This window comes from Phymastichus coffea, unplaced genomic scaffold (genome assembly GCF_024137745.1).
Source record: "Phymastichus coffea isolate CEN01 unplaced genomic scaffold, Cenicafe_Pcof_1.1 PCOF00093, whole genome shotgun sequence".
NCBI lineage: Eukaryota > Metazoa > Arthropoda > Insecta > Hymenoptera > Eulophidae > Phymastichus > Phymastichus coffea.
In genome coordinates, this window is record NW_026706904.1 from 118,730 (window position 1) to 143,440 (window position 24,711).

The 24,711-nt window shown below is 41.7% G+C and overlaps 2 protein-coding genes across 5 annotated transcripts in view; one reads left to right on the top strand and one right to left on the bottom strand.

Moving 5' to 3' along the window:
- LOC131669472 (phytanoyl-CoA dioxygenase, peroxisomal-like) overlaps window positions 1-24,711 on the top strand; it is a 62,096-nt gene that overhangs the window by 22,884 nt on the left and 14,501 nt on the right. For 2 of the 3 annotated variants that reach the window (XM_058944360.1, XM_058944358.1), the window contains exon 2: window positions 3,609-3,658. The gene's annotated coding sequence lies outside the window, so the exon portion shown is untranslated. Of the gene's footprint in view, window positions 1-3,608; window positions 3,678-24,711 lie in introns of all 3 variants that reach the window. The other variant, XM_058944361.1, reaches the window with a different exon arrangement.
- The window catches only part of LOC131669469 (uncharacterized), a 43,950-nt gene that overhangs the window by 9,569 nt on the left and 9,670 nt on the right, over window positions 1-24,711 (bottom strand). For both annotated transcript variants that reach the window (XR_009302375.1, XM_058944355.1), the window contains exons 2-3: window positions 1,820-2,118; window positions 913-1,115 (exon numbers count right to left, since the gene is read on the bottom strand). Coding sequence is in view for 1 of the 2 variants with exons in the window: in XM_058944355.1 (XP_058800338.1) it covers window positions 913-1,115; window positions 1,820-1,918 (302 nt within the window). In the remaining variant the exon portion in view is untranslated. The remainder of the gene's footprint in view (window positions 1-912; window positions 1,116-1,819; window positions 2,119-24,711) is intronic.

The following is a 24,711-nucleotide window of genomic DNA, read 5'->3' on the forward strand; positions in this document are numbered from 1 at the left end:
TAATGCTGAATCATCAACTTAAAAGAAAAAATCAATAAAACTTTTCACTCTATGTAACTCACTTATTTCCATTACAATTACAATGTGCAATAAGAAGAATAGATGTGACTCTAGCCATTGCCGTCGTAAAGTCCATTACTTTTAAATTGAATTTTATTTGGGCTCATTTCCGTCGAATAGCTATAAATATACGCGCATGATCACGCAAATTATAAAGATGTCCGTGCAATGATATAGAAAGTTGAAATTGATAGAGCGATATTTCTAGTACTCGGACATGCATGAAAAAAAGCGCCTGCTGCGACTTTCTTCGGCCAATGCAGCACACACAGAGCCGACTATGATGCCAAACCTCCAATGATCGGAGAATACTCGCGGTAAAAGCCTTTTGTGCTCTTCACAGGACACTGACAGAGTATGACCCGCAGCTATTTGCGTGTATATATACGCATGTATCAGCTCTTGGATAAAACGGAATAAATCAACGCAGGGGTGAAGGGGAAAATTTCTTTTGCGTTTCAAACCTGAGGAAATGCGATGGTGCCTGCTTCATTTATTCCTCAAATAATCCCTTTTTCCTAAAAATATATGTGCTCTTAAGTACTAATATAGATCTACGAGCTTAACGGTGACGAACGTTTGCCTTTACATCGAAAAACCTTGTTTTCTCCTGTGCTGCAAAACCGAATGCACCTTAAACAACGACGCACGAATTCTCGCGACAAAAGTTATTTTCGTAATTTTTGGTAAATTCGATTCGCGCTTGCACTTTGTATTTTCAACGATAAACATTTTTTTCGCGAAGAAGGCAATAATTTTGAATAATATAAAAGTTAAAGCCTTCGTCGCTGCCCGAAAAAGCTGGCACGCGGACAGCGAGCTCGTAAAATCAACGTAAACGCGAAGATGTACCTATCGCAGTTGAGGCCAGTCACGGTCCAAAGAGCGACAGGGTGCAGCAGAGCCAGCAAAAATCCATGAATGACACACCAAGTGCCGGCGGCCGGCCACGAGCCCGTCGCGAAGACCAGTAGGACAAGGCAAACCGCGGCTTCGACTGCGCCCAAGTGAATCAGTAGCAGGGTGTTGGCCGCTGCCTGCTGCTGTTGCTGCGTCTGTAAGACACCGAAACGATGTACTTTAGCAAATTTCGAACAGGCTAGCCGAGAGCTCGACAACGCCGAGTGGCCGCGAGCGGAAAGCTCAGTGCGCGGCTAATGAGTTTACCGAGCGCAAGCTCTCGCTCTCTCTCTCTCTCTCGCTCTCATTAGCCGACAGCGAACTTCCGCTGTACTATTATATCCGAACTTAAGAGAACATTGATACGATGCAATCGTCTTCGAACACTCCATAAACTCCTCGCTCATTCTTATCTAATTTTCCCTTTTCAAAACAAACTCATCGCATTTTAATTTCTTGTCGTTGAGAACTTTTAGCAAACCTTGAAATTATATCATAGTTTTGGAGCTCCAGTAAACATGCTGTATACACTTTCGAAAAATCTCTATGGAATCAGTTTTTCCCTAACGATACTGTAAACAAATGAATCAAGCGCACGCCCAAGCTTGCGGGAATCACGGTGACTCAATTCGATGATTCACATGAATAGTAGTGGATTGTTCCCGAAATTGTTAATCGACACGTTCGTTTGTCCTACGAATCGTTTAAAATCAGCTTGACGTTACGACGACCTTTATTACGCGTGTTTTCCGTGTCGTTTGGAATAAATGATTTACGCGTACCCGTTGCCTCGTACCGAGGAGCTCGAAACTCATCGATATCATCGTCGACCACTCGAAATATACAAAACAGACTGTACCTGCTTGCCAAGTCCAATGACGACGAGCACGTAGGCATTGAGCAGCAGTCCCAGAGCGGAGACAAGGGCGAGCGGCACGCCGAAGGCCCAAGGGCCCATACCTCAGCGCTGCCGGCTGCACTTTTACGCGCGTTACCGTTTTACGCCGTTTTATGCTGTCCGAACTGCCTTGCGGGGCTGCTGCTACTGCTCCGGCGGCCGCAGGCCTAATCTTCACGCCACTCTCATTGCCCCCGAGCTCGTATTATGCGTCTTGAAATTGTCGTACCCTTTTGTCCATAAGTGTCTCGACCATTTTTCTGCAACATTTCCATTGAATCTCCATTTGTTACTTTTGCCAGATTACTCGCGCGTAGCGTTCAAGTATTAAATACGTATCTAAATATCCGACACGGTAGCGCGCACAGTGAGCATGTGGATTTTCGCGAAAATCAAATTAAACGGGAATTTCAAGACTTAACTGAAGCGTATCTAAGCGAGTTATAAAGATCACAACAATAACGGAGGAAAGCACGCGGAGTGAAAGCTCAGCTTTCCCTCGGGGGCTGCACGATTAAAGCCCCTGTAGAATGCTCGACACTAACCACAGCGCACATCACTCAAGACTTATTACTCAAGCCCAGCAGCAGCATCAACAAGTCACGGAAGTCACCATCGCAAAACCGCATATTATTCTCAACTTTTGCCGTCAATGTCACTGGCTGAACCTTGACTTTTAAATCCAATACTGAAAAGTTGAAGCTTTTAAGGAGGTGGCGGAAAAGCCAGGGAAGGTGCACTTGAGCGCACGCGTATATGATTGTTCGTGCGCGTGCGTGTGTGTGATTGTGTATGTGCGCGCGCGCGCACGACTAACTTCACTCGACTGACTAACTGGCTGCGCGTGGTCCGCAAGCTTTCTTGGTCGTTTAAAAATAGGTGGCCACGCCGACAGAGAGAGAGAGAGAGAGAGAGAGAGAGAGAGAGAGAGACGTGAAAATTCATTGCTTTCTTTTATTTCGCACGGACGAAAGTAAGAGAGAAGTGGGAAACGGGATTACTGAGTCTCGTTCGTTGCCGGAGATGGCGAGTGCTTCGTGCTTTCCGGATCTCTCTCTCTCTCTCTCCCTCTCTCTCTCTCTTTCTCTCTGCTGGTCGGTTTATTTTTTCGCACACTGTGGTTCTCTCTCGATCGAGAGTGCTGGACGCCTATTTTCAGCGCCAATAAAGGTTGTCGTATAATTTTGATTGTTGCAATCCGAGCTGAACTCTAATGAACTTCTTTAATATCTCATCACATCAGCGATTGCACTGATACATTAACCTTTTGATTCTTTTAAAAGCAAACATTTACTGTTGCGCTTCACTCAATTTCAACGCGATTTCACCACACGAATAATTTGCATTTCGCGAAACGGCATTTCAACGTTTTGCTGATATTCTTTCAAGTTATTTTATCGTCTGGTCAATATTACGCTTTCAATTGTTTCTATCGAAAGATGACATTTAATTTGGCTCTGAAAACGCGACCCGCAGTAATTTTTTTTCTACTGTCGTTCTTAGAGCAGAGCTTTCTACACAGTGAACGCTCAGTAAAGAGAACTCACACGTATGCCAGTCAGTATTAACCCACTTTCTAGATTTTTTTATCGAGACAATTAAGCTGAACGAGTCCGGTGTCTTTGTAATACAAACTCTGCAATATCGTACGGGCGGTCAAAATAAATTTATAAATAAAGATAATATTTGCAATTTTTTTATGATTCTTGTAAGTTTCTCTAGTAATATACTGTTTTATTTTTCTTTGCAGAAACGTCAGGATTCGTAGACTGGTCTTTTAATCTTCTTTTTTTAGCGATCGTAAGTATTTTTCATTGTGGTAAGTTTATTGCGAGTGCTCTGCGACTTCTTCACAGCGACATTTAAAAATATCGAACGGGAGGCCGTGTTCAATGCACACAGATACCGACTGTACACAAATCTTTAAATTTTCTTATCAATTTTATTATTTGACCTAATACTTATATATTGAACACGAAAAATACTTCATGAAAAATGAAATATTATTCGACATCATTTTTTTCTACAGATAATTTATTAAACGATTAAAGATATACTTATACACGGCACAATTGTACATTTGATAATTTTTCAATAATGGGCAGAATCTCAAGCGTGTAATTCTTGCAAATAAATAATTTAAGTTCATTATTTTTCAATCAAATATTCTGCAGGAAGCTTTATATTTCCTGTTCGCGTAAAAAAGCATCATGTTAAATAAATAAAATGTAAAAATCCGCGTAGAACCGGTATCTGCACGAAATGAATCCGGACGATCGAAAGCAAACACTACTTTCACGTAATAATTTTTCTCGATAAAATAATCGCTTCACACTCGTCGATGCGGTACCGCTTTGAAGAACGATTCATCACATCGTGAAAGTGATCGTTCAGCCGCTAATCATCGCAACGCCGCGCGAGAGAGAAAAGATATTTTTCTGTACAACTACGTGCAATCGAGCCTCGGAAGTTTAATACAAGTTCTTTTACAACAAGGGTTGCTATTAAGAACTGCGGCTCGAGTGTAGTGGCAAGCACTTTTTCCAGGAGAACGACTACCAGCTCTCACGCTTCAATTTTCTAAATGAATCAATCAATTTTCTTTTCTGCGGCAAGTGTTTTTAACGAAAAAGTAAATACACGCCACCAGCTTAGCACACAGACGTACACACACACACACGTGGCATTGAGCTTTTACGGTAAACAAGTATACATCGAACGTCAAACAATTATCTGCGGAATTGGCGAGTTCCGTGAAGCGCCGACAAACATGATAAACAGTAGCTGGATTTCATCCAAAGTATCCGTGTCAAGGCAAACAAAGGCACGATTTTTTTTTTCTTTAGACCCCACTCGCTGCCCGATCCTTTGCACATTCGTCGATCTAAAAAGAGACACGCAAAGTACAGCTCGGAGTTGTAGCAGCGATGATCCTGGCGCGAGTTGCGCGTGGACGCGTAAACAGCAATGGGGCGTCGCGCAGTCTCTTGGCGGCTAACGCGATTAGCTTCGTATATGGAGCTTCCATTATCGAGCATCGGCGCTTCGCGTGCCGCGGAAATAAACAGCGCGCGCTTTGTCCCGGAGTCGCTCGCGTTTGGAAGCTCGGGCTACCGATGTTTGCCAAGTGGCTCGTTCAATGCTCTCTCGACGACGAATTGCCAGAGGGTTATATTGCTGCGCTCCGACCGGCGTTTCGAGCTGTTCCGTCTTCTTCGTCCGCCGGGCCGAATCCCATGCGTCTGCGCAAGATCTACCTTTCGACTGGTGCCTACGCGATTCTTTTGTAACCCGGTCAGCCTCGAGATTCGATGTGGCTCTTGTCTTGTTCAATGCCACTTTCTTGCGAAGTAACATCTCAAAAAATAAGTTTTTATTTAACGGTTATTACGCGCAATCGTCTTGATTTGCGAACGAGCACCGTCCCTTTCTCAAGCGTTCATTATCGAAAATATCCAATTCACAATTCACAGAGATAAAACAATCGCTCATAACGATCGTCAAGGAGTAAAATAAAACATCGTCGACATACGTAGTCGCTCTTTCATCAACGTGTATATAGTGCGCAATCGAATGCTTTGCGGCGCAACACGTGTACACACTTCGCATTCGATTTGTGAAACACGACAACGGCGGCGTCGCAAATTGTCTGAACTCCACCTGCATAGGTACACGTGAAATGGCAGGCGCGTGGCTGATTCAATTACGGCTCGAATTATAGATTCAACAATGCAATTCGAGAGACGTATGGCTCCTCCAACATTGCCAGAAAACAAGCGAATGTACTGTGAGAAATATACGTGGCTTGAAATTAATGGCTGCCTGATTTAATTTTCATAACGGTCTAAAATACTTTTTGGAACAAATCAAATTGTCCGTTAACTCACAATCAGTTTTACTATGAAAAAACTTCAGTTCAAGTCACTTGGTTTTCGAATTTCCATAAATCAAGGAAGAAATTATTTTCTGGATAAGCGAAAATAAGTTTGTCTCTCGCACGTGGCATACTTGTAAGAACAAACTTCAAAAGTCGACAAAAAAATTGACGGTCCGAGGTGCTAAAAATAATTATAAAAATGCACAATGAGATGACCAAGGCTACGATAATATTTTGCATAACTGTCATATTAAGCGGTAATTATTTAATAGGAAATATTGTGAAGTTCGTTGCGAAACTTTTGATAAGTCTCCCTTTTCCCGAAGGACGCTAGCTTTCCGTAATTTGCTTTCATTACCGCAACTTTCTCGAGCGATAATCTAACTTCAGCTTTCTTCAATGATGAATATACGCTTATTTATTTGACGTTGATAAGACGTTAATTCTCTTTAATAGAGCTCATTTTATTGGTCGAATGGTAGCTAAAATTAGCAAACATGAATACTCAACTCGGTATTTATCGAAACGAAATCACCATTAAATGAAAATTGAAATGTATGAAATTGACGCTCGTAACGATTTCAGTACAGAGTGATACAGACAATAAAAGTACGTACAAATAATTGTAGAATTATTACTGCGCTTTCTTTCAAGTTGCAAGCTTATGATGCATATGATTTTCGGCAAACTGAGATATGCATGAGCAATTAGAAAATCAATTACGCGCTTGCAATGGGCCACATCGATTTAAAAAAAATATTCATTATTCATCCGCCAGCCGATGTAGAAAGAGAGAGGGGGGGGGACTATTTCCAGACGCGCTTATATATCGATTGCCGAGTGTCAGCCAGGGCGTGCTCCTATAGCCTAGATCGTGTTAATTAAGAATCCTGCAGCCAGTCGGCGAGGATATGCTTGGGGAATATTTTTGCCAAACTGTCGAAAATGCGAAAAAAACGGCCCCATATCGGAGTAACACCATCGCTTCAGACGCAATATCGATTACAAACTCCCCGCTCCAGAGTTCCTGTGCGCTTCTGCCGACGACGACACGCGTTTCTTTACGCTACAAGCGATTTCATGGTGCTCTGGCAACACGATGCGTGTAGAGTATTCCCTTTATGGTTGATACGCACGGATTTGTGTGTGCATCGAAAGGGCATTTCGTAAATCGACATATGTGTGTGTGTGTGTGCGTGTGTGTATGCGCGTATATTCGGAAGCCCCGAATTTAATGAGAAAATGTCTCTGGAAAGATCAGCATAAATAATGCAATAATAAATGTAATAAGAATGTGCTGGTGAAGGACGAAGCTGCGTGCGTAGAGCCGAACGACCATTTTTTTTTATTCGCCTGTACGTGCTGTTTCTCGTTGCCGTCTCTATGAGAAGAGGCCACGCGAAGTCGAGGTTCGAGCTAACTCTAATTGTATAAAAGCTGCGCCAAAGTGACGGTATTTTCGCTCTCTTTGCCCGACGACAGCAGTAGCCGTATCATGCCTCTACGCATATGTGTGTCAACTGTAACGATATTGGCCGAGCGACCCAAAATACTCGCTCAGGTGTGCACTATGCGCATGCCGAGCGCTATCATTGATACCTCCCTGTTCTGCGCTTTATTGCCTCGTAAATTTCGTTAATTTATTGCAGTTTTCAATATATCCTTTTTTCTCCTCGTTAACTACGTTGTACTGTCAATTCGGCTTTTCATTGTGACGGTTTTTTACTAGTTCTGCTTCAACTTTTGCAATAGACACGCATTATATTTTACGAATATATTAAATTTTCGTTTAAAGCAGTTATATTTCAGTGTACATATCGGATTATTTCATCATTTTCTAAACGCATTAATGTTTATAATTTTTTTTAGATGTAGGCACATGTGTGTGGCTCAAAGTTCAAATTAAATTTAAACTTTATAATGAAAGTTATCATTGTTGCCAAATTTCAGGGTAACAATTTCGTTTATGTTGTCACGGAGATTGCAACTCAAGTAATCCTATATTATGTGGTCGAACAACCACCAAGTTTACATCATTGCTTGATCATAAATCGGCGCCGACAACAACTTCGCACTTCCTATCAACATTTAAATCCGCAATACGTGTGAAAAGTTCAATTTAATCGCTTAATTTTTATAAAACTATTCTCAGTTCATGCAATATCGCATTGCCTCTGCAAATTAAGTGGTGTATAAGACTAGTAGTTATTATTTCCAAGTATATAGTAGCTCAAAAATAATAAGAATTAATAAGCGATAGAAATGTACCGTAAGCCGTTTTTTTTTTTTTCATTTTCAAACCATCTTTTCCAAAACGATATTTCATTGCTGTCATTTCGATGAACAGTCATTCTTCTGCCTACATACCTCTCTAAATCTACGGCACACTTCATCGCTTGATAACATCTGTTCGATTCATTCGATAGCATGGGTCATACGATTTTTAGGAACCGCAATTGACTGAGCATCAATTCCCGTCGCAGAAACGCAGTCTGAGGTTTATCGACAAAATAAAACGTAGCTCTCCATCGAAAAAACTATAAAGCTCAACATTCCATCGTGAAAACTTGAATGATATAATATTGCACTGATTGGTCGGTGGAAATAAGATCCTTTACATTGTGCGTCAAGACAATTACAAGCCCACGTCCCTCCGGTCGGTAGCAGCAGTCGTCTTCCTCCTAATTGACGTGCGAATCCGTGCGCCCTTGTTCCGTTCTAAAGGCCAACTTTCTCTAAGGTCGAGACTTCGCTCATTCGTCGTCGAGCGATAGAAGCAGACAGAGAGACTCGGGGATCGACTGAATTATTCGAAAGATTCTCTCCAAGCGAAAACCGATCATGTTCCGTAAGGCCAGTTATACTCATGTGCACGTATTATTTACTACGTGTACATTATAAAAAAGATCGGTGTTCTTCGATTCGATTTCGCGACAGCCAAACTCATTTTTCATCTCGCAAAACCGTCGCCACCGTTTTCATTGCTTTTCACATTTTTTTTTCTTCGCCAAATTGACATCTTTCAGATCTCCTCGTGTCGGCCAATTTTTTGCCTGGAAATTATCAATTATTTTCGCCTTTATTTCTTTCTAATATCCAATCTACAAATCTATAATACAAGTATAGCGAAGGAGATAAAAAAAATTGATTGATGTAACAGAGTTGATAAAGTGAAATGAGTTTTACATTTCAAGTGAGCTTGCGGCATTTAATTCATTGTCAATCTTATATTGAAAAATCCAGTGGAGAATTTTTGCAGGGCGACAAATTCTGTGACAGCGAATTGTTGACCAAATCGACTTCAAGAAATAACGAGTGCCGAATTCGAGCTCCAATTTGTAAAAACAACGCTTTCCTTCTACTTTTCAAAGAGAGCACTAAAATAAGTAGCAGCTCGCATCCACTTAAAAAAGCAATCTGCCAGATTTACACTGATCCTCAGCACGGCATTAAATTCTACTCGGGGATCGCGCTCTGCCTCCTTTTCTCCAATAATAATCGCGACTGCAAGCTCGGCATATCAATTTTTCCCATAGCTCTGTACATCAGTCGTGTCTTCAGGTTGAAGTGAAAGAAAAAAAGAAGAAAGAAAGCCCGACTCGTTTCGCAGCCTCTCACGTATGAAAGGTTAATTGAAATCCATTAATGAAGCTCAACTGCTAACCGCGGGCGAGTGAACTGAAAGAGGATCACTCACTGAAGATCGATGTTCGACAAACTTCCTAATTTACGCCAGGAGGGGAATGGAGAGAGATTATTGTGCCTCCAGCCTTGAGACTTATGACGGCAAGGAATGTCGATGATAGCAGCATCGCATGTGTGACTGATATACGTATTTGAATAACGCAAATTGGCTCTTGGATTTAATTAAGAGAAGATGCGCGTGTCACGATGGTTAAACCAGCTTCATCTGTCTTGCGCGACGATTTTACCTGAGGTGACTTGCATCTCCACTGAGCCAATACCAATCGATGAGCTTTCCCAAATGCTGATGCGAGGCTCTTAACAAAACAGAGGGCCAGAGACAACGGTGATCAAACTCAAGAAACATGACATTTTTTACGTACAGTGGTCTTTATATATAAGGTACCGCGTATTAAAAAGCTCATTGGGAAAATAAGAGAGGAGGTTTAATTGGCATAAAAAATCATGGCGTGTAAAAGACATGACAACTAATCTATTTCATTGGATAAGGCCTAAAGCCTTCATAAAGCCTTCTATTTAGTTGAAAATCCGCCGATAAAAGGTTTCTGTAAAGTCGCGACCTCAAATAAAGTCCTCGTTGAGCAGGGGAGGGTTTTCCTACAAGGCCATCAATTTTTCATAGTACACAATGTACTCTGAAATAAGAGGAAATACGGGATTTTTCGAAACGACTTTCCACACACGTACATATATACACGCATTTCTCGTGTTTCTTTATCGTACGGAAGCTAAGTTTCCTAACGTCTGCGCGTAAAAAAAATAAACAAAGGGAAAAAGTTTGGATCAACAATGGCATAAAGTTTTTCTAATCGTGTGTTACAATGGTTTCGCGCAAAGAAAAAAGTCGAAGAATTCCAACGTAGCGGTGAAGTGATAATCGAATTTTAGGCGCTTGGAAAAATATCACGCTATAGGCTCCTCTATCGATTTCCTTTCCGATGGCGCGACGGCGCTCCTCGATAATTCAGAAAAGCGCGCCTTTGCAGCCTCGCAACGTTGAAATAATTGCACCCATGAGAAGAATACTCTTCGTCGTTCATTTTTCTTTCTCCCAAGCGCGGGAGAGTCACAGAGGCGAACTAAACTCGAGGAGATGATAAGCCGCTGCAATTTTCCACGCGGAATTTGCAAAGGAGGTCACGAGAATTGCTTCCGAAATATAATTTCCCAATCGCTTCCCTCCCGCTGTAACTCGGTTATCGTCGGCACACGTATTTACGTACATATACCTGCAAGACTGAAAAACTTCACGAGTTACCACGCGAACAAACATACAGAAAGCGCAGATATTCTTTTTCCTTTTTCGAACTGGAGATAAGCTCGATACGTGCGAGTTCCCTTCGCGGCCTTTCTCTACTTCTACAAACAATCGCTCGGATTTTTTGGTTCTTTCTTTTGCTCGCGCAGCATAAAAGTACGATTGATTTACTCCGTATACCGACCTCCTCCTTCCCGTGAGTGTTTAAATTGGCTTATGAAACTCATTTGGCGAAAATATCACTTGACATTGGAAAACGCGGAAAGTCGTGTTGTAGACCGTATACTCGTCATTATTTTCTTGTGCGCGCGAGTAACCTTTAGCTTTCAAACTTTTACGGCGGAACTTTCTTTTTAAGGGTTTCTGAAAAACAAAACCGCATGGAAGCGTCGTTGTCCCTATCAATTTTCTTTCTCATATCCGTGCTATATCGAGGCGGCGAGCTTTTTGCGAAATCGATAAAAGTTTTTCTTTTCCCAGTAAAATTAGAGTAATATACGCATCTATCAACGTTCATGTAAAAATTTATGTAGAAAGAAAGTGACAGTCCTACCATATCGTCTTGCTTTAACAAGTTTGAACTCCAATTTTCGTTGAACCACGCAAAAGAGAGATAAAGCAATCGTTCATTAAACAATAGAAATTTCCCAAGCATGACTTAGCATTAAAAAGCATGGGCGAATATTGATTTTGCCACTTGGATGAACAAATGCTAAATGAAGTATAATTGATAATGTTATTTCTTGGAACAAAACGCTATGTCACGTCAGTTATATTAAATTATCGAAATTTCGGTCTTCGCAATGAAGACAGTTTTGCACTCTTGCGCAAATAGCGAGCCGAATTACCGATAGAAAAATCGAATTCTCAACGCTGAATCCCCGACTCCATTTCCAATTATAGCTCGATTCCGAGCGTGCGAGCATTTGGCCACTGTTCGCTTCTCTATGTGCGATAAGCATCATAAAAGGATAAGCAAGCGACTGACGGAAACTGAATTTGGCCATTTCGAGCATTGTCGCTTGGAGGTGCTGTGCTCTCCCCGGACGCCCCGTTCTCGCGTGTACGGCGCCGGAAAGCGCGACGGATAACGCGGGGCGGATCGGCCAAAGGCCACCTAATAATACAGAGGAACAATAAAGAAGCCAGACCGTTGTGATTGTCGAGTGCAAAGCCATGAATCCTTTCGCCTTCGAAAGCCGAATTTATTTTCCCGTCTTCGGCACATTAGCTGATTCGGCTCTCGCTTCGAATCGACCGTTCGGGATGGACGGTCATCTCGATCGCTAATTTGTCGTACGAGCCCACGCGTGCAGGCAGCGAACCCTTAATTATAGCGCTGCTGTTCGATCGATTCCGATGAAATTCAACTTTGCGCGCTCGCCGAAAGCTTTCCACTTGCGGCTCGCTTTACTCGAGCTCGGGTTTTGTTTTTCATGCGGCTACATAGGGGAGGGCTATGAACGAAGGAATTCATGGCGTTCCTTCGGCAGGGGGATAGCTTGGTTAGGGTTCCCCGCCAGCAGGCGCATCTTAGCCAAACTACTTGGATACTTTGATTGCTTGTCCTGTGACGTATCGTCGAAAGTGATTTTCTGGATGGCGACTGGACTCACGGCGAGTCTCGCGATCTACCAACCGTGTTTGCATAATTTGCCTGCAGTTATACCCAAGATTCAGAGAAATAAGCTCGCGAACGCGAAAACTGTGAAAATCGTTGAAACTGCGTCATAGCGTAATCGACAATTGAATTCGTTATTTCTTTGAAAATTAATTCTTACCCGTTCGCAAGTGCAGCCGGCATCAAATGAAAACGAGAACGCGTCTGTCCTCAAAAACATTCAGCTCTTCGCGATAACTCAATTTCTGCTCAAATAATTATCTTCACGGAGACGAGTATGATTTAGCACAGCTTGCGCTTCGATTTCATAGCTCGATGTAAGCTCGCTCGACGCGCGAACAAAAGATCCTAATCCTAACGAAGATTTCGATAAAAATATAAAAACAGGAAATAATTGCCAACATTTCCAACACATACATATCGCGCAAGACGATTGTCAAATCAGTTTTCCGATAGACGTAATGAGCATAAATCCAAAGAGGCGCAGCCATTTGTGAATGTCGATTTTAATGATCCTTTTGGTCGACTGATGATAATCAGGATTAAAGCGTGCGAAATCGTCACGCGCGTCAAATGATAAATCGAAAACTTCATCTTAATCAAGAACTTCAAACCATTAGGGATGTGGACGTGAGTGCGACAGTAGATGAAAGTCGATTGCAAGAAAGGGGAAGTCTTTCGCGCTCGGTTTCGCTAATGCTCCTGGCCCCCCCCCCCCAGTCTCGAGTGTCATTAGCTTATTTTCGCGTTCGCGTATTTTCGGCTCTTTTTACGCATATACGGAGATTCGCAAAATTTACGGTCACGGCGTCACAACCTCTTTTACGACAAAACGTGAGCGAGAATGAGATTTACTTATCGCTTTTTTTCTGGCGCGTCAATAAACAATTATCTGTCGAATGTCAAGTGTGGTCGTGGACAATTTATTGTGGAAAGCGAGCATAAAAATAAGAAAAAAAAATAGATGACGATAGCATCGTCTATGAGTTTATTGCCTTAAGCCATAACGTAATAAACGTTGGGGAGTAGTAAGCACGTCGCAAATCAAAATATTATGGGGATAACTACGTGCAATAAATGCTGCGCGCACCACTGTTCTGCCGCTGCATTATTGAGAATTAGTTCAATTTGGCGTGCTGCGCGTCAGTTAGGATTCGGCCACATTTTCAAGCATCAATTCAGATATCACAATCATAACCCGCTATATTTTAATTTTTGAGTTGCACAAGTCGACTGTTGTGGATACGATTGGAGATGCACGTCAATCGACAGAATTGCAATAATCGCCTTGCCCCTCGAACGAAAGTTGCGCGAAAAATAAGAAAGAAGGAGAAAGCGCAAACTTTTAATAAGCTTATTTGGAAAACCAGCTTTGCCACTTCAGGCCAACTTGTCTGACTCTCTTGCGAACTCGTGGCGCGGCGCACTCCGATTGGCAAACTAAAAATCCCATTAGTCCGGCAGCCGGCGACCTTGCGAAATAAAGTTAAAGCCCCGAAGAAAATGGAATTGGAGAAACCGCTCTCCGGTCGATTTTTCCAAACTGCAGAAAGCGAACGCACGGTCTGTTATTTGGCGGAACACACACACCTGTAAACCGGATCCACCCTCTGTAGGGTGGATGGACCTCAACCCACTCTTCACTACTACGTCAAACTTGATCGTTTGCCGTTGCTCTCCCCCGAAGTAAAAGCCTTTCGGCTGATTTCGCGGTTATTTCAGTCACCTGCGGTCATGAAATTGCGACTTTAGCTTCAACGCGATTTACTCGCGCTCACACAAGCTTTCTTGCTTTTCTCTATCCTTCGCTTGCTCCTTTTACGTTTCGATTTACGACCATGAGAAGAAGCTCCACTGTCACGCCTCTTCCGTATACGACGTTGCGAGATCCGCGCTACCAATTGCGTTATACGCTTGGTGCTTTTTTTTAATTGCGCGAATAAAGCGCGCGAATAGAGTCTTATCCGTTTACTCACAACTCCGGTTTGTTATTTTACCAGTTTATTTCACTGTGCTTTGTCCTACATTTCGTTGATCGTTTGTTTCAAAGTCAATTCATTTCTGTTGAGTAACTAAGATTTCACAACACATTCTACCATGTTTCATTCGAACTTTTCGGTCAACTTCTTACTATTCGGGAAATATGAGTAGCGAATTACACTTGGATGCAGGTCTACATTTTATTCGGTAAATCAAGTAAAATAAGTCTTTCCGCAGTGGTACCTCAAACTTTCATGTTTTAGGAAGTATGACAGCTACGCGCCAAACAGCTGAAAAAGTCAAGCTACTATTTCCGAAAAGAAGACAAATTTTCATACATATTACACGCAAATATTTAATTACAATTCAACCAAAATCACAGGGACCGCGAAAAAAATTTTCTTCAACATACATTGTGTTAATACAAAAAGTACAAATCAAAAGTGCATTTAGCTTTAATTACAGAGAAAATTATGAAATATATTAGCGGTTAATAATCATTTCTTGCTCTACAGCTTTTGTAAATAATTGCAAAATAAATATACTGTTACAATCACTAACTTGTACTTATTAACGCTATGTGGAATATAATACGCAAGAGATAAGAGTAAATGATAAAAAAATGATATTATTACGTACAAGCGTTATCAAACCTGGGGTATCCGTACGTATAACCACACATTCCACATATAGTTACACTTGTAGATGACTAACTTTGTTGGTTAGGTTGTAAAAGTACTGATAAATTTAAGTAACTTTTTCACAACTTTCGTGATAAATCAAATGACGGATAATTCTTAAAGAAGATTTGTAATCGAGTTTTGACAGAAGCTTACCACCTCCCCGAATTTCCCTTCTGTCACTCGGCAAAAAAAACTAAGACCAAGTTTGAATGGCGATATTTGCCGATGGCTTGGGTGTCTTGTGTCATTAAAACTTAGAATTTACGCAGCAATCACCGCCCGCGAGTATAACGAGTTTGCCAGGCTAAATAAAATATTTTTCTCAGCACTTACTTTTCTTTCTGCACAACAGGTTGCATTGACAACAAAAGCCTACATCTGCAGAATAACGACCTTTACGCGTTCTTCTATTGTAAATAAAAATTGCAAACGCAATTGCTCGTTGTCGGCGAGCTCAAGCCCCCCCGAAGAGCCGCTGTGCTCTCTCGGCGAGGAAGTGCTCGAAAGCGTGTTGATATCTCGTTGTAACGACGGCGATGGAGGGCGGGTGGACCATTTCACCCACCGGAAGCAAAGCCTGCCACCCGCGAAAAGGGTAGAGGTTCGAGTCGAAAGGAAGAAACGCAGTGCATAGACGGGGCGAATGCACTTCCGAGCCCTCGAGAAACGAGGCGGCGCTCCTCTCCACGCCTCCGATTATCTCGCGGCTGGCTACACTTTTCCGCCCCCACTTTGCGGCGCGATTATGAGTTTCATTTCCTTTGTTTCGTTGGATTATTACTTTTCTTTCTGCACAACAGGTTGAATTGACAACAAAAGCCTACATCTGCAGAATAACGACCTTTACCCGTTCTGCTATTTTAAATAAAGTCCCCTGAACTGTCATTCGAGCTGACCGCAGTGTCCGTGTAGACAAGCTAAAAGTGTTAAAGTGCTAAGTCGATCGGTTCAGATGATAAAATGAAAAGCCGATGTTGCCATCAATTTATCGTTTAGTTTACGAGCTTTGCCACGAGCGCTCCGTTGCATTCAAAAAGGGCATAGTTCCCGCGGGGCTGCAGTCAATCTCGCTTGCCGAGGCACTATTTTTCTCCTTCTACCTCTGACAAATGCCGCTGAATCCCTTCTATAACTACTTCGGATCGTCGAGAACAAGAAGGCTCCGTGAAGTTTTATCGGTCGATGACATTTCAGTGGACGCAGTGATAAACATTCCTTGATAATATTCAACGCCGAGCACTTTGCAAAAGAAAAATCGTTTGCAGCTGCCGTTAAGGCCAATTTGACTAATTGAAACTCAATCTGCGGCGCTGGCGGTTTTATATTTCTGGTACTTTCATCGGGGTAGCCGAACGCGCGTCGGAATAAGAGCTCCATCTCGGAATAAATAAAAGAGATCCAGTGCTCATTTGAGATTATCAAATCGTGGAAAGACATGTGAACGCGAAAGAGGGGCAGTCGCGCGCGGCTACGTAATGTTTGCGTTACGTGCGGCTACACATTTTAGAACTTGGCCTTGTCCGCGTAACGAGCGGCAGCGCGCAATTTCAGCTAATACATAATACACGTGCACGGTATATGTAACCGTGGGCAGCAAACCACTTTCGGCAATGGGATGAGAAAAGAAGGCACCTGCGCCACGCCTCCCCCCCCCCCCCCTCCTCTCGCCTCCTCGTTAATATAGGCAGCCGGAAAGGAGGCGAAGAAACGAAGAAAGCACGATTTTCCGTTAATGACTGACTCTTTGTTTCCGTCGAGAAAGAGGAAAAAAAGAGAAGCAGCTCATTGAGCTTATTTATTTGTTTCGCTCGTGTGGGGATATGTACGGCTCAATAACTACCTAAAACGGGAATAACATTTTGCGCGCGATGCAGATCACTGCTCGTTTATATACGAGCGTATCCCTCGAAGAAAATTTATGGTACGAGAATTGAAGGACGTTACGGCTCAATCTCGAGCTTTATTTTAGCAGTGAGTCTTGTACGTTTCATCGAGTCTGTTTTCTTTTATATTTTAGTTATTGTCGATTATAAGCTTGAGCTGTCGAATAATCTTGCGAAAGGAGAAACGAACAAATTTTCGGTTATCGCTGAGAGAATAAAAAGAAGTGGTATTTTTTTTGCACGTGTAGTAACATCGTCCGTCGACGAACATTTTATACCATAGTACGTCAGGCATTTAGGGAGGGAGCTTTCATCCGAATCGTGATACGAAAAACTATTATCGCTGCGTGCACTTTGTATACATTTCGAGATCGTTGAGACTTGATGACGGATGAAAAAGAGAAATAGAAGCTTATAGTACCAGGGCTTATCACTTGGCAACGGTGGAGCAGATAAAGAAGCTTTTGTGCGAGAAAAGGCGAACACGTAGCTCGCGCTCGCGTCCCATGGCAGTCTGTTGTGCCAGCGTGTACATATCGAGAGCACAAGAGCATGAATTCTTTTGGGAACATACATACGTTTCTCCAAACTATGAAAACTCGACTTCGATCAAACGAAGAATACGGTAAGAAACCTTTATAGAACACCAATCAGGCTAAAACACAAAGAACGGCAGGAAGAAAGCATTTCCAGACAGCGAAAACAAAAACAATCGTATACTTTATCGAATTGAGAGAGAAAGTTGGAACAGACTTGGGTATGAAGCGAATCAAGGTTGCAATCGAATTTTCAACTCTGATGAAAAAGTGTGCGTTTTGCACAAAAATTATCTTGCTGAATGACAATAGCACAATAAGCTCATCGGTATTCCGTGCTTTCGTCTACTCTTAGTCACGCCACACCGTCGGACAGCTTGAGCTCGAACGAAAAATATAATTTGCAGAACCAAAAGCAAGTCTGAAGTGGTCGAATGGAAAGATATTTATTTAATTTTAGATCGGAATATACGTATGTCCGCGAAGTAATTTCAGGTAGCATGCCAATTGATTATAACTGTCATTCCAAGAGCTGTATCGGAAAATGAAAGAGTTTGGGCGCGTCGCGTTAAAAATAAAAAATGCAATTTGATCGCGCATCGCATAATTGAGTCGCGGAAGTCCGTGCTGCCAATCAAAAGGATAGTCGCTCAAAAGTAGTCGGCGCAAAGGGAAGAAGACAAATAAAGTTGACACAATAGAAAACCGCGCCGTGTCAATAAGCGAAGACAAATCGCCAGATGCCCGAGACAGTGGTCGGCAGCGTTGAGGCTGCTAATCTGGTAGAGGTGACCGTGAGCAGTAACAACAACGGCAGCTCGAGGAAACTATACGGATTACCCTATCGTAAACCCTTGGTCGCAGAAGGACTTCGGTATACAATCTTACTGTCGTTGCCCTATATCTTGCATTAGCAAACGCGGAGCTGTAAAGGCGCGAATCGATCTCTCTTGGCTGCCGCCAGGAAACAGCCGCGCCCGGCAGATTCGAACGCGCGCACGTGTCGAACGTTTAATCTACCAATTTCAGTGGTTACATAAAAACACGTTGAGCTTGATCTATTTTTAACGTCGTATACACCTTTTGATTATTTTTGGCTTGAACCTTCTTTCGTCAAGAACTATGAGAATGCTGTTGTAAGCTTCCCTCGTTATGCAATTACTCGCCCACATACGCCCACGTGTATATCTATAGAGATGTCCTTATGCGAAATCTCATTACGCTTAGAAATATCTTTCATTCGTAAAAAATTGCCTGCTCTCACTTTGCATTTGGAAACTCTCCAGAGATAGATTTTTCACATTTGATATTCCGAATGCCGACCAATATGATCGCAATCAAAGTATCTTTGTATCGGCTATTCCACGCGAATTCACGGAATGTATAGCCGTGTGCGTGTCCGTAATACAAAAGATCCTTAGACTGTGAAATGAAAAAAAGAAGCTCCTGTGTATACGGCAATGGAATTAAAAGCTTTTTTATTATCCTCGGAAGCATAAAAATTCACTCCTGCTGAGAGTGTATCAAAGTCAAAAAAGACGGATATACACATTCGTAGAAATATCTCATAGAGTGAATTTTTTTGAACCTGGTTGAAGAAAAATGCAATTAAACTAATGGAAATCAAGAAGACAGAGTCAAAATCAAAGCTTGCAACAAATAAACAAAATCAATTTGGTCGGTGGCGGTGAGGGAGAAGGAATTACACGGGGCTCGCTCTTATAAATACACAGGCGCAAATCTATTAAGTCTTATCGCTGTCTCGTCCCTTGTGGATAAAGAAGCCCGACGAGAAATTGCCTAATCCTTAGTAACGCGCGGAGAAAAAAAAATATTGATAATCTAATGGAATTCACCATACGCAGAGTTCGCAAAGAAGAAGCGCGTCACCTTCAGCCTCCTCACGAGCGTCAATTCTGCCAGGACGCTGCTGGCTATGAGTACTCCGACCGTACAGCTGCCATTCTTGTCTTTGTACTCATCGACAGCGGTACCCTGGCTGTCGGTTATTTCAGCCAAAGACGATAATGAAACGCAAGGATGCAAGATGTACATTATCGTGAAACTTCAATAAAGGTTCGTTGCTTGAATTTTCAGCTTGTGGGCACCTTTCGTTTGATGTCGCTGTTCTAACACAACGGACAATGCTTTTTCATAGAGATTGCAAATGGTGGGCCGAACACGAGGTTTGTCTTACTTTGTACTTGCCTCGAGTGTGTCTGATTGGTTGCATATACAAATTTGCCGTATAGGATACGATAAGTGTGACAGAATGGTGAGTCTCGGTATGGTGAGTCTGAATTACGTAAACAAGCTCCCCGTTTATCCTGCTCAAGATCAATTTTGACAAAACCGAAAAAAATGCAATGAATCCTTTGTCGATTCAAGGTGCCTTTGTAGACGAATTAAAATTCTATTTTGTGCATTGCGTATAACTACCTAGTGTATCCGTCAAGTCACATTTTCGCCGATCAGCGAATTTAATTTAGAGTGCCAAGGCAAATGATTGATGACTCGGTAATATAAACTCCCATTAAGCGATCACACAGAGATTGGTACGAATAACCCTCGCTCCCTTCATCTCGAAATGAAAATTCCAGCCTGTAAATCTCTGACTACAGATCCCTCTGATTGTCTAAGTCAAATGAGAAAGGAAAGAGAAAGGTTCAAGCTCTAAACTTACTTATCGATCCTCAAAAAATAAAAACAAACAGAGAGAAAAAAGAAAGCTCGCAGACGAGTGTCTGGGTATCGATTGCTCGTCCCAGTTTTGTTCGTTGCCATTAAGGATCGCGCACACACGCGACGCGACGCCCGCGCCTTTTTTTTTCCTCTTCCTTCTTGTCCGCGCGCCATTGAGAAACGATGTTAACGGATTGTTTAGTCGAACTGTTGCATCAGCATTCGTGTCAAGGCCGCGTGCACGGCTAACTTTGTTATTATATCCTTTGGGAAAATAGGTTTCTCCCCCTTTCTTTTAATTATTCGCCTCCTCGACTGTTTAGGGGTTGTATCTCCCTGTTGATTAATTGATAAATTTTTTATTTGCTTCTTGTAACGGCATCTGGAATATCAAATGTGAAAAATTGTAACAAAAGACGGTGCACGAAACGCGACGAAAAGAGGCATGGGTAACTAATAGGGGCTCGTCAGGTGCTTCTCTTTTCTTTTTTCGCTGTTTATCTGCTTCAACAATGAAAAAAAGAAACGCAGCTTGTAACATTAAAATGTATTGCAGCATTAAAATGATTCAACTAGGCTAACAATAAATTTTCGTAAAAGATTTAGCAGCGATAAAAATTATTCTAAGAGTAACGTTCAATTACGTGAGTATCGAGTTTATTGGAAACAAGCATATTGATGCTGGATGAGAAGCGGCAACCTCAAATATTAAATTTTGACTGCTATGGAAAATCGATAAGTCGGTATTACGCATTAACCGTATGACCCATCAATTTTACGATAATTTATATTCATCAATGTCTGCACTAATTTATGCACGGTATACTTCAATTAATTTTGATATTCAAACAATACCACCACGCGCGTTCGCCACACTTCCATCACGAGTTAAAACAAAAGAAAAAAAAGCGATAATCTACCCATCAAAAGACTGAAAGCGCCGGTGTAAAAAAAAAGTAAACCCCATCAAAGTCTCAAAGGCGTCTCGTGACATAAATCTTCAACGCCGGTATGGAGGTAAATGTTTTACGGCGTGTAAGTAGGGAGAGAGAGAGAGAGAGAGAGAGAGAGAGAGAGAGAGAGAGAGAGAGAGAAAGGTTTATACACATAATCAGCCGACTACCTTTATTTGGGGGGTTTATAATGTGGAAAAGGTAGAACTGTCGACTTTACGGTCTATTGCCGGCCTTGACACGAGTACTGATCCCACTTTGGTCATCGTTATTATCGCCCTCAAAGGATGTGTAATCGAGTCAGATATTGTAATTGACTGCGGCTCTCAACGCGATCGTACTAAGCATGTACAATTCCGTTTGACGCTTGATTAGAAGTGAATTTTCGTGTCCATAGCAGCTGGAATTGGGTGTGTTCTCCAACGGCTAGTTTTCATTTTTTACGTTATTCTTCTTTTTCTTTCATTATAACACTTATTTATAACTTGGTGTTGTTGAAGATCTAAACGTATTCGAATATTAAGTGCATTGCTCTTGAAAGATCCCGCTAACAAAATTACAATTTTCGCACTCCCAACACATTTGTTACGAAGGATCGTAAAGATGCCACATTGGCTTCTGTGACCCGTAAAATACATGTGACCAATCTGTCTTACGAATGCGTCTACCTCTTGCTTATTTTCGTCCGCTTAAAAGAATTTTTAATATTGCTTAATTTAATGATTCGGTGATTCAATCGAATTTATTACGTACAACGTACTCGACTTGATATATTTTACAAACATGCCGCGTAACGTAACAGCAAAAATAAAAATAGACCGAACAGCTGGATGCAAAAAGGGAAATACGAATATAATTATAGAAATGTGACGCATTATGATTTTGATTAACAAAAAAAAAGTGTATAATGGATTTTAGTCCATTCTTACTCGGTGCTCGTCGTAAACAAACATGCACGACGCTCGCTTCGAGAGAAAATAGCGTTAAAGGGACATTAAATTACGTAGTGAAGTTTTATAGTCACCTTGGAATGCATCGGTTTTTTATACGCCACCGCTCCACTAAAAGCCAGAAAGAAAGTACTACGTCTTCTATTCAGTTTCTATCCAAAGAAAAGAAAAACCACTTCTTGAGCATTCGTTCAAAAATTCCTTCTGGCTTGCTTAGCATTCATTGTCAAGATCTCGATTGGATACTTGTCTACCGTATCTGGGGATTTGTGTACAACGATAAAATAATTGTAATAAGCTTCCTTTTCTATCACGACAAAACATGGTATATCAAATCTCGTATCTATCCATCACGCAATGCAAAATTAGCGTCAAGCTGAAATTCCAAAATAATCAAGTACGTCGTTGTAATTAACACTAATCCGGGAAACAGGTAACGCGACACGCGCCTCAACACCAAATTGCGATTTCGCGTGAGATAGAGCGCGTCTCCGTTCTCTCCCTTCGTAGCTACTTACACCGAAATAGGACTGTTTGGTTTTATTTGCCGCGGGCCATTCGTTAGGGATCCTCGCGTGACGAATGATAGAGTTAGACAAACTTTTCAACTTTTACAAGGCAAACAGGTACCGGGAATCTTACGGCTAAGAGTTGGGTCTTTCGGCGAAATTCATTAAAGTTAATTTTCAAATATCATTCGATGGCTTGGAACTTGTTTATCGAGTAAAGGCGACAAGTCAATGACGCTTCTAGTTTAGCTTACTTGAGAATGTGCGTGGTTGACTTTTCGACCAAACGCACTAACGAGCTTGGGCACTAGAAAACTCGCTTTGCTGGCTTACTGTCGAAAATTAACTAAGTGTCATGTATTAACAAGCATGATGTATTTCAACTAAACTTGACTCATTAAACAGCACTTTTGATAAATATTTGGAAGAGTTAGAAAAATAGTACATTGTAGCTAACTGCTGTCGGAAAGTTAATTGTTGTCTCGTGTGAGGTTTACACCAGAGCGAAACTCGCCTCCGGCTCGTACTGTAAACCTTTCGTTTCGTCAAAAAGCCATTTCGTATCAGTTAGGGCCAGTATTTTTTCGCATGACAGCCGGAAGCAAGCACCAAAGGGGCGATTTGGCGGTTAGAATGCGGAAAAGAAAATTATAAATCAAATGTTATTTTGTGTTTCCGCGCGTGACAGCGACGTTGAGATATTTAAGAAACTTTCCGAACCGACGCTGAATTTTGTTTTCGAGAGACAAAAATATAAGGCTGTACACGTTTTATGCGTTTCAGACTCTCTCTCTCTCTCTCCCCCTCTCCTCAAAATAAAAAAAAAGAGCGAGAGACGCGGTAAAGCTTGAGCTTTCAAATTTTTTGTACCGCGAGAGCAATAAAATTCCACGTCGTATTTCGAAAAATCAAACAGTCGCGAGAGTTTTACCAAGAAGGAAACTTGAAACATTCTGCTTTCTCCATCCAGTGATCTCGTGTTACAACCGAAACTGCAATTTTCCCAAGCTTGTTTCGAGGGAGCTACGCTTGAAGCGTGCGTCGATTTACGATCGATCAACGTTCGGGAAAGCTTTCGATCTCGGGCGCACACGTGTTAGACACGCGCGTATTTTGCCCGCCGTCCGTGGAATTTCCAAGGAAACCAGCCCCGAGAGAGAGAGAGAGAGAGAGAGAGAGAGAGAGAGAGAGAGAGAGAGAGTGGGAGGGTGAGGGAGGAATAGTCGGAGCTCCATTCTACTCGCTTTCTCGCCGTGCACTCGCACCCTTGGTAAACCAACCTGTGACTCCACTGAACGATCATCGAAGCTCGCGCCCGCGCAAGTGTCCCAATATTTCAGATGTGAAAATAAATCTGTCGCCCTTGCGAGGGATGCGCGGACGTTATTCGAATCGATGGCAATTCCTGGAATTATTCTTTCAGAAGAAGCATTCAAATGAGAAGAAGAAAAATCGACAAGAAAATTTACCGATCGCGCAGCAAAGATTAAATCTGTGGTATATTAAAACTTAGTACCACAGTACACCTTGCCACATATAATTTTGTTACTTTATGTTTACTGCCACGTTTTACAGTTAAAAGCCGCAGTGCGATTTATGGCAGATTAACCTAAAGCAATTAGCGAAAAAGGAAAAGAAAGACAGGTATACGAGATGAGGGCGCAGGGTATATGGACACTATAATTCCGCATTGTTAACGTATGACAGTATTTGTATTTGCCTTGTATACAAAGAGATAAGTAAAACTTTCAAGCGTCTACGATATTTCGATTTTTTTTATCTCCGTAATAACAACTTTGTTTTTTTATAGATCAGATCAGTGTGTAGATCCAACAGGGTTCTTGACGAGCACTTAGCTAACAAGATTTGGAACTTATACAAGTTATTCCTTAACATCCATGATCTTATCAAAGTTTTCAATCACAAATGTGATAATAACTAGACATATCAAGTAGTAGAACGAGAAAATGTAATTAATCGTTCTGAATACTTAATTAGTTGCAGAGAGGCATATAAACTAATTTTATATACATATAAAATAACTTAAAATTGCTGTTGACTGCTCTTAAAGTACGGTATGTCATCGCACCAGTTTTTAAACTAGCATGAATTTATTACATTTCGGTATCTTAGAATTACCTTCAAAACAATATTTTTACTAGCGCGGACAGTCTTGCGACAATAAAACTCAATACAAACAATTTCACGATGTTCAA